This window comes from Grus americana, chromosome 4, assembly GCF_028858705.1.
Source record: "Grus americana isolate bGruAme1 chromosome 4, bGruAme1.mat, whole genome shotgun sequence".
Lineage (NCBI taxonomy): Eukaryota > Metazoa > Chordata > Aves > Gruiformes > Gruidae > Grus > Grus americana.
Window position 1 is genome coordinate 66,617,281 of NC_072855.1, and position 10,319 is coordinate 66,627,599.

Here is a 10,319-nt window from a genome sequence, read left to right on the forward strand (position 1 = left end):
ACTGAGAGATTTGGTATCTAGAATTTAAAAATTAAATATTATATTTATATAATATATAATATTTAATGTGTGGTAGGCAGGTTGGTGCGTGACCTCCTAGGCTTTTTTCCTAAAGATTCCTCCTTGTGCCCCCTTCAGCACTTGATGGTCACAAGTCCTTGCTGCTCATGTGGTGGTAGAGCTCCTCCTTGATTTCCATTACTAAATTGCTCTGGTAGATACTGGCAATAGAAGATACTGGTGCTTTTTCTTAAAGCTTCTACTCTGGAGCCATTTAGGCGATCGTTATGTGCTTACGATGTGATTGCAGTGGGATACAAGACAGTTCACAGGATTTCAAAGAGAAGGGAACGGATGAACGAGACAATATCTCTCAAAATATTAAGTCAGGGTAAGCTAAATTGGAAAATCACCTTTTTTTTTTTTTCTTTCCTCTTTTAATAAAAATAACTTCCTATTTAGCTTACTCTGACACAGCTTTCTGGCTTGCTTAGAAAATAAACTTTAACTCCTGTACAGTGTAGTATTTTATTTTCCTTCTGTGGACTAGCATTAAGAGATGTAGAGCGGAAAAATATTTGATGGTTAAGTGGTATTCAACCAGCCCAGGTATTAAAACATCAGAACATTTTGTGTAATGTTGTTAATAACCTCTTTGGGGTTTTCCTAGAGATCTGATCCTATAAGCTGTTCTTGTTTGGGGCAGAACCTGCTGGAGTGCAAGGGTATTTGCAGTCTGTAAAGAAACAGTGTATTTGCTTTCGTAATTAGCCTTGCAGAAAGCAGTCACAGTAAAAAGTATCAAAAATCTCTACATTTAGCCCATTTGTGAAATGATCTCTCTGGCCAATGGGAACTTTGGTAGGACACTAGAAATGCTTGCAACTGTACCTCATGGTCAAACACTGGGTCGGGATGCCTGTTTGCAAAACAGTCTTCTGTTTCATGCAGAATAATGGCTCTCTTTGTTTTAGGTGTTACGTAGATGCTTACTAACATTCAAAGAAATTTTAGATGTTACTTGATGGCATAAAAACGTGTCACTTGTTCTAGCATTTCTGCACGTAACAGCTGTAATTCTGTACCTTCCCCTCCTCTGCCGAGTGTGGGGAATCGTTCAAGAATGATAAATCACGTCTTCACCTTCTAAAAAAATATCCTTGATCCATCTGCCTTTTTTTGTTTTGTTTTTTGTGGTTGGGTTGTATTAAAAACAGTTTCAGCATGAGGATAGCATGTGTTGTACTTCTGAGATGTTATCTTGTCTTCTGTCACAGCTTCTGCAATCGCAGATCTGGAGAGGATGCTCGAATCACTTGAAAATCTGTATGATGTTGTTGATTCTTTACCAATGTCTTTAAAATTATGGACTTTGCTTAAAAGTTTAATTCTTTCATCCATTAGATAGTGTAACGTTTTAAGTATGCACATCAAAAGAATAAGCAATACGGTTAATATTAATATAAGACTGTCTTTTCAATGACAGTTCCCAAGGATGGTCTCAAAAGCCAAGCTGCATTTGAAGAAATGAGGGCAAATTACATTAAAGAACTAAAGAAGATGGTAACTAAATGTCCAAGTAACTCTGGGCAAAGCTGGCAGAGATTCTACCAACTGACTAAACTTCTTGACTCCATGCATGATGTAAGTATAACTCCTCAGGGAGTGCAGACAAGTTAAGCAAAAATCTCTCCATTAAGGTAAACCATTAGTCTTTAATTGTGCTAACTAACAAGGAGAAAAAAAATTAAATTCTTTTTTAAAGGAACATCTGAGAGAAGTTGTTAGCAGATGAATTTAAGGACAAGTGCCAAGTAAAATAAGAAAATAGAAGTCATTAAGGGCTGGGTCCTGCTGCCTTCTCCTGTGTTAAATGGTAGTGTGTTCCTCCAATGATTCACTTAAGGTCAGCAGAGCCATTAGTGGGGTCAGAGGCTCTTCAGCAGAGGCGGTGTCAGCTGTGACCCTAAGTTAGACACAGCGCGAGTGCGCCACGCAGAGCATCCCCTGAGCCGCTTCTCAATGAAAGGTGCTGGATTAGCGTGTCACACATCTAATGTGCCTGATGTGCTAATAAATGTTGAATTAATTTGGTGATCTTTTACAGCTGGGACTCTAATAATGATGACATTAAAAGATGTATTAAGACCTTAGAGCCATCTCAGGTATTTGAAGCTTTATTTGAGCTTTTCAAGTATAAGATTCGCTGTATTGTTAGGTTACTTCTATCACCCTGTCTCATTCCAGTGCGAGGTGTTTGTTTTACATGTGTCAGGTGTGAGATGTGATGAATGACATGGGAAACTAAAAATTTAGTCCCACAACACCCAGGCTGTTGGTACCTCAGCCCAGAGTGACTCTGAAGGGTTGTGGCAGGTGCCTAGTGCACGGGACCAGCTTGCGATTTCAGAAGGGGTGTCCATAACATTGAGCTGTTGAGTTGGGAGAACCCAGTTCTAGCCAGTAAAACAGTAAGTGCAGAGACTTACCTCTCCGGATGCTTAGAGCAGCAGTGGGATTGTATCTCCATGCTCTCTGTAACGGCGCCTGGAGTCCCTGCAGAGGAAGCCAGTGACCCAGCTGTAGCGGTGTCCTCAAGTTGAGGGGTTTTCCCCAGCGCCCCCAAGAGTGCCCTGGGCACCATCCCTTTGCCCTCTCTGAAGCTGTGCCGCGGTGCAGCAAGTGCTGGGAGGCTCATGGGGCCAGTGAGAGCGACCTTTAGTCGTGTTTGGGTACAAGAGAGGGGTCCCATGAGCAGAGGCTGAAGCCCAGCAGCACGCGCCGATAAAAACCGGTAAACTGCAGCAAAGGAGAAAACTGTCCTACTCCATCCTGGGTGGGCAGGGAAGTAACTTTGCAGCGTGAAGAACCTACAGCACTTGCTTTCAGAGCCTGCATATAAATGTACTTCTTTGTACTCAACTTAAATTTCATTTTGTAGAGACGGTACAGTACAGTGCACTTGAGGTCAAATCTGTATAAGAGCCTGAGGTCTGTTTACAGAATGTACATATGGAATTATTTTTCAAATACTGTTCTGTTGTTCATTAAAACATTGCAAATCTTAGTGGGAGGCAGGGAGAGTATTATTAGTACTGCAGTAATAGCTTATTCTTCAGAGATCGGGTTTCACTTGCTCCGTGCCAGCAAAGGAAGTTGTAGTGTTTTAGTGGAAAGAAAGGGGATGGGTGATAAAATCATTTGCAAGATATTCACATCTGAACCTCAGGGCAGCATAACAAACCCCTGCGTTTATGGAGTTTCCTAATCCTCTTCAGAATAGGCAGTGTCTACGATTTGTTATTTAAATGGATGTGTTTGTGTGGTTAAGGTGACTGGATGACAGACTCGCGCTTATTGAGAATGCTACCGTGTCCTACAGACATTTTCCAAAACACAGCATTAACCATTGGGAGCTGAACTAACCAGAGGAAGCAGGCTGCTCTAGCATTTTATTTAATTTTTAATTAAGCTATTTTTACAATACTTTTGTTTTAATAGAGCACTTTCTTACAAAGGACTTTTTAAAGAAAGTCCCATTGTCAGCATTCTCAGTTAAAGGCTGGTTGTCTGCACAACAGTGCTTCCTTTCAGAGACGATACTGGAGACTTGTTCGACAAAGGCACTCGTTTATTTTTTTTCTCTTTAAAACTGATTTTTTCTTTTTGGTTTTTGAAATCCGTCAGAATAAATTTAGAGTGGTGATAATATTAATAAGACGTGAGAATTAGTCTTCTCCCCCCACTGCCTGTGTTAGTGCAGAATTTCTCCGTTCTATCCATGTAAATGCAAATTTTCTGCTAGATTCCTTTAGTATAGGAGGAACACTTTTTCAGCTCTCACCTATGTATTTTTAACATACTCCATTAACATTTTAGAGGATCAGAATATATTTGGTGCTGAGCGGTCTAACTGGAGCTGAGGCCCCACGTTTACCTGCTGCTATAGCCATGGTGTTGGCACTTGCAGCACAAGCCTGAAGGGACTGGTGCAGAATTCATGCTTATTCAGCCCTCCTGCTGCCTCCAGCTTTTCCATCAGAGCAAAGCAGCATCTTGTCATTCGTGGAGTTCGCTTTACCTGAGTGTATCCATAAACAAATAAAAAAAATAGTGCTCCTTTGCACCTTCACACTTGCTTTCATCGACCTCATTTTTAAGTAGTCTTTCTGAGGACTATGTGAAATAATGCGCATGGGAATATCAAATTACAGTCTGCTTGGCTTATATAATATGAGGAAGGAAGAAAACACCCAACAAGATGGTTTTACATTGCTCAGTATACTAAATCGTTCATCCACACAGTGAACATATGTGCAGGTAGAAAAGTGCCGAGGTGAGGAAAAGAGAAATTTTCAAGAAGGCCAGGTAGGCATTTAAGTATTTGAAAAAATCAGCAACTTTATTTAATGATCTGTAAAGCCTTAAAGCACCAAAAACACAACTGAAAAATAAGAGATCAAAACCCATCCGGAGCAGACAAGATAAACACAGTTCCGTGCACGTGCGTGCGCACACCTGCACTTGCCCTTAGGAGCGTGCCTGCAGCCTGCCGTGCCGCTTGCGTCACTGCTGCCGTGCACCAAAACGCTCTTTATTTGCATGATGCTGTGTGGAAGCAGTGGCTGCTGATACAGCAGGCACTGCTGGCAGCATTAGTCTGGCCACACAGCGCGCCCTTCCTCTCCCTCGGCACGAGACGACAAGGACGAGTAGGTTGTTGTCGTTTACTTGCTATTGTGCTGTGGCTCAGCCTTGCTTGGGTGGATGGACCCCAGCGTGGGTACCTTCTGGGAGCGTTGAGGGCAGCGACGTAATCAAGGTATTTCCTTCTTGTAGGGATTGTATTTCTACTGCTGGGGCTGACCTGCATGCATCATTTCACGAAGCAGCGTTTTGTGTTGAGAACCATAGCATAGCAAGGACAGCCGACCTCTCTACCCAGGACATAAAGGTTTTGGTCTTGTGCCCATGAATGGCCATGGGCATTTCAGGGAGAGATGCGTACGCAGCACTTGGATGTAGGTGAACTGCGTTATGTGATCAGACAAACGGCATGCAGGAACATTAGAAACAGATGTACTACACATGGTATCAAAAACTTCATTTGGATCCTCTTCAACATCTCCTGTTGGCTTTGGCAGGAAGGGTTGTATCTTGCATGGCAAGCCTCATTTCATATAGAGAGCGTAGTGTATGGTTAGGCGGTTTGCAGAACAAAAGCTGAATTTGGTTTCAATCTGGCTGATACTAAACAGACTTTGAGTTAAGAGGGCTTTTGTTTCGATGCCATGACATTAAACCCTAATGTGAACCTTCCCCTTGTCTTGGCAAGGCAGAGCACTGTCATTTGCTTGTTGATATTTTCTGCCAAACAAAAATAAATTCTTTAAGGCTCATGCTGCTGAATAATTAATTTTTTATGGTTTCTGAAGGGAATACTTTATAGCTGAGGTGGATCTTTCCATAGGCTGAGAGCGCCAGGATTATGCTCGCTGAAGAAGCTGACAGTGGGAAGAAGGGCATGGATCCTCGAGGGGCAAGTTTGCAAGGCACGCTGCGGTGGATGCAAATGTGCCTCTGCAGGTGCTTAATCCCACAAACACGAAGCCACAGATGAGCCCCTCAGCTGTTGCCAGCACCTTTGGGTGCACTTAGTCCTGCTACTGATCTGCCAAAGTTGTGTCCCACAGCTGATGAGCTATTCAGAGCCTTGCTTTAGTCCCACTGCCTGAATTCTCAGAGTAGGCATTTTCTCTGTTTACTCAGAGGCTAGATCCAGTCCCTACTCCCCGTGCGGCCCCTGCAAAAGCAGCAGTGATGTAAGAGCGTGCATGGGTGTGTGTTGCAGCAGCTAATATGTATCTGTCATGTGAGAAACTGATTCCCAGCTCTCTAATGTAGACAGGGGCTACTCTGAGGGTCGTCTTGCTCAGTTTGTGATGGTTGGATCTCTTCTCCGTCACGTTAATAGGTGTTTGTTGGAGGAGGGCAGAACCCCCCACTACTGCCGACAGAAGAGCAAGGGAGACTTGGCTCAAAATTTACGCTGGCCAGAGGCTGAGGATGCTTCATTGGTGTGTGATACTGTGGGTTTGCGTGCATCCTCCAAGCATACAAAATGAGTTCAACTCAGGTTCCTCCATGTCATGTCCAGGTGTCAAGTGCTGTGGTTTTAGTGTGCATGTTTATGAAGAAAACCCAAAGAAATGAGCGCAGTTCCTAAATCAGATACATGCACCTGTCCAGGCAGTTCCACATTTGCTCTGGTCAGATACTGTTGGTGCCTAATCCGTATCCATTTTATCCACCTTTTACTCCTTGCTAGCGCGAGGTAAATACACTGCATAGGTGTAATCAGAGGCTTCATCCCTTGGTCTTACCTCGTTTTCCCCATGTTTGTGGGAGGTTTTACTCTTTGGGTTAGAGTTGAAGATTTCACAAGCAGGTAGGAATTAGCCAGTGCAGCACCAAAACAAGAGGCAAAGACACTGCTGCTCAGCTGATGGGCAGCAGCTTGTCCTTTCAGGGTGCAGGTAGTCACCAAGGCTGCGCAGTTGCATCGTATAGAGCTGCAAGGTTGTCTCCTCCCAACACACACCTGCGCCATGCTCTGTAGGAAATGGGCAGAGACCCATTCCTGAAAGGGACAGAGAAAATTTTTGGAATGTCATTTTTACATGAGAGCACCGAGGTTTTTGACACTAGTAGCTGTAGCTAATAATGGGAAGAAATTACTCAGCATTGTGTTGTTACCCTACTGCTGTCTTAATTGCTGTATCAGTAGGCTTAATTGCAAAGATGCTCCAGGTAGAGAAGTGACTGTGGGCTTTCACACTGCACTCAGAGGTTGTGAGAGATTTTGAAGTCAGAAAACTACCAGAGCACAGAAATCTGCACCCTTGCAAATCAGACTGTTCTTACCGTTTCTGGAAATAACAGGGCATGGTGAAATTGCCAAACTAAAATAAATTCTTTTTGCTGTAAAAATTCTGCAAGTGCTCGAAGGTCACTGTGACTGTATTAACTTCAGGGACTTCATTAAATGATTCATTTTTTTTAATTATGAAGAACAGTATGGGTGAAAAAGTCCATTTTATGGAAACCCCACCCTAATAACAGAAAACGATGTTTGATTAATACTCCTATTTCTCAGAGGTGCTTAATACAGCATACAAATGCAAAGATTGATTAAGTAAAAATCTCAGAATTACTAAGACTGCTGTAGCCTTGAAAATACTTAAACACAGCACACTCTCTGTAGGATAGTGATGAGAGAAAGCTTCATAATTAATGACTGAAGTGGTGAAGGGTTATAGCTAACAGCTGATCCACTTTCTGGCAGAAGAGCTGTCATGTCTTACAGCAGTCTGGGTGACACAGATGTGGTATTTCTGACCTGTGTGTCTCCATCCCCGCAACCCAGTTCATATTAATTTATTTGGAGGCTGCCGTCTCCATCCTGGGAGATACCCAGGACCCGGCCGGGCCAAGCCCGGCACTGCCTGCTGGGAGCTCCCAGCCCTGGCTGCAGCCCGATTCCCCAGCGTGCAGAGGGAGGCTTGCGATGCAGACAAAGGTACCGAGCCGTGTTTTAGCGTCAGCTCCAAAGAGAGTTGAACAACTCCCTGCTAAAGTGGAAAGAACGATGTCCTGGTTGCATCCTGAGGAAATGGAATTATTTTAGTTGTGGCCTTAACTGCACTGTCCGCTAAGCTGTAACTCTTCAGAAAGTGCTGCGGTGGCTGAAATAATTGGAGATTGTAAAAGTAAACACGTTTCTAGTCACTGTTACATTGCTTGTGAAAACAGTGGTGCTTTCATTCACACTGCTTAATTAGAGTTGCCTTTCATGCTGCTGTACTGGAGGAGGTGTCAGCATTTCCAATATGAACTACCAGCAGTAGAGGGTAAAAGCGATCAGGTAGAATGTAGTCAGGAATTCTTCAAGCACAGGGGTTTTACAAGGCTTTGAAGAACAATCAGAAGCATATTTGATCTAGAAAATGCGTAAGCCAAATTTAGAGGTGCTGGATAGATTGTGTTACCTCACTAATTTAGAGACCGCTTGTAACCTTTGGTGTATCAGTCACTGTCACTGCAGTGACAGAGCTTGTGTGTTACAGAAGAAAGCAAACTTTTTCATTTCCTCACTGAAGAGGGAACTTGTCTTTTAAAGCAGAAGACTAGCTAAATTATTTACCTGTTATAAATCAAATTCATATCAGATGAATGCTGCTTAGGATGCAGAGGCAGGTATGCAAATTTCAAAATTAACATTGCCTGTGGAACCTGAATTTTTCATCCCTTCAGTGCAGCTTCATGCCAAGGCTGCTGGGGGGAAATGGTACCTCTGAAAATGTATGAGAACTGCAGAAAAGAATATGCTTTGTGGCTTAGTTCTCCATCTTGCAGCCTTCTCTAGGTGACCTTATCACATCATTTATATTTTAGTACCGCTGAGTTGGCCTTCGAGTCCCCCACATGCATGCCATTTTTAAATTAGTGCTAGAAATACCTCCCTGGCCCCCAAAGCCACGCAGCTTTTAAAGTTGCAGTTAAACAGATCCTGACCGTAGTCCTGTGTTCTTTGTGACACATGCAGCGTGCTTCTTAATACTCCCATTTTCTTAAAGTGGTTGATTGGTGTCAACTATGTTAAAGTTGATAACTTTGATAGGAACAAAAGTTTTAGCAGACTAACTAGGTATATAATCTATTAAAGTTCCAAACGCAAGTATTACATGATAAGGGGTTCTAGGTATTTTCTTTGAAATTGCTGTGTAAACTTAACCTTTCTCCTCTGTGGTGAAATTCATAACATGCTATGTTATGGTAGGCTCTATGTTCACATCCTGGTCTTCCCCCGCTGGACTGCTAGCTCATTTATTGTACAGTGTATGCTGTCTTCACGGATGTTATTTTTCATTTCCCCTTTTGGCCACATACTCACCAGCCATACATGTGTACATGATGCTACTGAAAGCTGGCTGAGCAGGCAGAATTAAGTTTCCACATAGGCTTTTCTGTGACACCAATGTGCTGCATTCAGAGACTTCGCACAAGTGTGCTGAGGCAGGAATTAGCTTGAATTGCTCAGGAGGTGAGCCACCAGCATGGGTGGCAGGGTGACAGAGATGACCCCACCCCCCCCCCCCACCCCAGTGATACGAAACTACTTGTGTTCAAGTTTAAGAAAAGCCGTACGTTCATCAAGTCATCATCACAATTGTGTTGCTGGTATTTGATGACACAGGAAGGCAGGAGGGTAGTGGTGATTATACCAAGAGACAGTTTCCTTCGCTTTGTTTGGGTTATGTTTGGAATATTTTTGGCACACAGTATATGCAGAAACAACCTCCTCCTAATGGGTAAAGTAAACCTTTGAATGTCAGCATTTTTCCCTTGAAAACCAAATTATATCTATGCTACTTATTTAGTATGCATCTGTTTAATTAATTAGCATTGCCTCATGACATGCCAGATCATCAGAAATGAACTAAGCAACAGCAGACAGGCTCATGTAGTGCTCAACAGCAGAAAGTCATGTGTTCGAGTGATCTCAGCACTTCTCTGTGTTGTTCATAAATTGCTTACATGTTTGCAAGAACAGCTGTGAAAGTCCTGAAAATAAGTAATAAGGTACAGTGTTACAGTATGCTAGTCTGTTGGCGCCTGTATTCTTTTTTTTAATTTCCTTTTCCACCTTGCAGAAGTGTACTTTTATTCACTCTTCAACAGGGGCTTTACTGCAGAGTGCAACTCTAAAGAACTGTAACAACAAACTTGTATTTGGTAAACTAAACAAGCAAAAAGGGTTTAAGTCAGTCCTTTGCAAGGACATAAGGCACCAAGATGAAGCTGTGCCTAATTTTTGAATTTTTAAACAGCAGAGGCTGTAGTTTTTCTTCAGTTGCAGGAACGCAGGAATTTGGTGAACTGCAGTGGAAAATAATGCAGTAACTGAAACCTGACACGCTTCATTCACGGGTGCCTCAGAAGACTTGTGTTTGTCTTAAAGGAAAGATCACAAGGGGTCCAACATGTAAGGCTTTAGGAGATTTATTTAGATCACAGCAACCAAAAAAAAAAATCTAGTTTTGAAAGAATATGCCCTTAGTATCAAAGATCACAAATAAGCGCACATAGGTTAAGCTATGAGATTGCTTTGTCGTGTTTTTAATCATTAAAATAGAAGCAATTACCCGGGCAGTGATGCTGGAAGAGGTCTTCTCATCTTCACAGTTCTCTCTTTGTTTTATAGCAAAGATAAGCTGCAGTTTGCAATTTTGTGTGGAGAAAATAGCACAAAACAAGAG

The 10,319-nt window shown here is 42.6% G+C and overlaps 1 protein-coding gene across 6 annotated transcripts in view; it reads left to right on the forward strand.

Annotated features, from left to right (window-relative positions):
- NR3C2 (nuclear receptor subfamily 3 group C member 2) overlaps positions 1 to 10,319 on the forward strand; it is a 222,717-nt gene that overhangs the window by 204,079 nt on the left and 8,319 nt on the right. For all 6 annotated transcript variants that reach the window (XM_054824700.1, XM_054824696.1, XM_054824697.1 and 3 more), the window contains one exon: positions 1,487 to 1,644. In XM_054824700.1, coding sequence (XP_054680675.1) covers positions 1,487 to 1,644 — 158 coding nt within the window. The remainder of the gene's footprint in view (positions 1 to 1,486; positions 1,645 to 10,319) is intronic.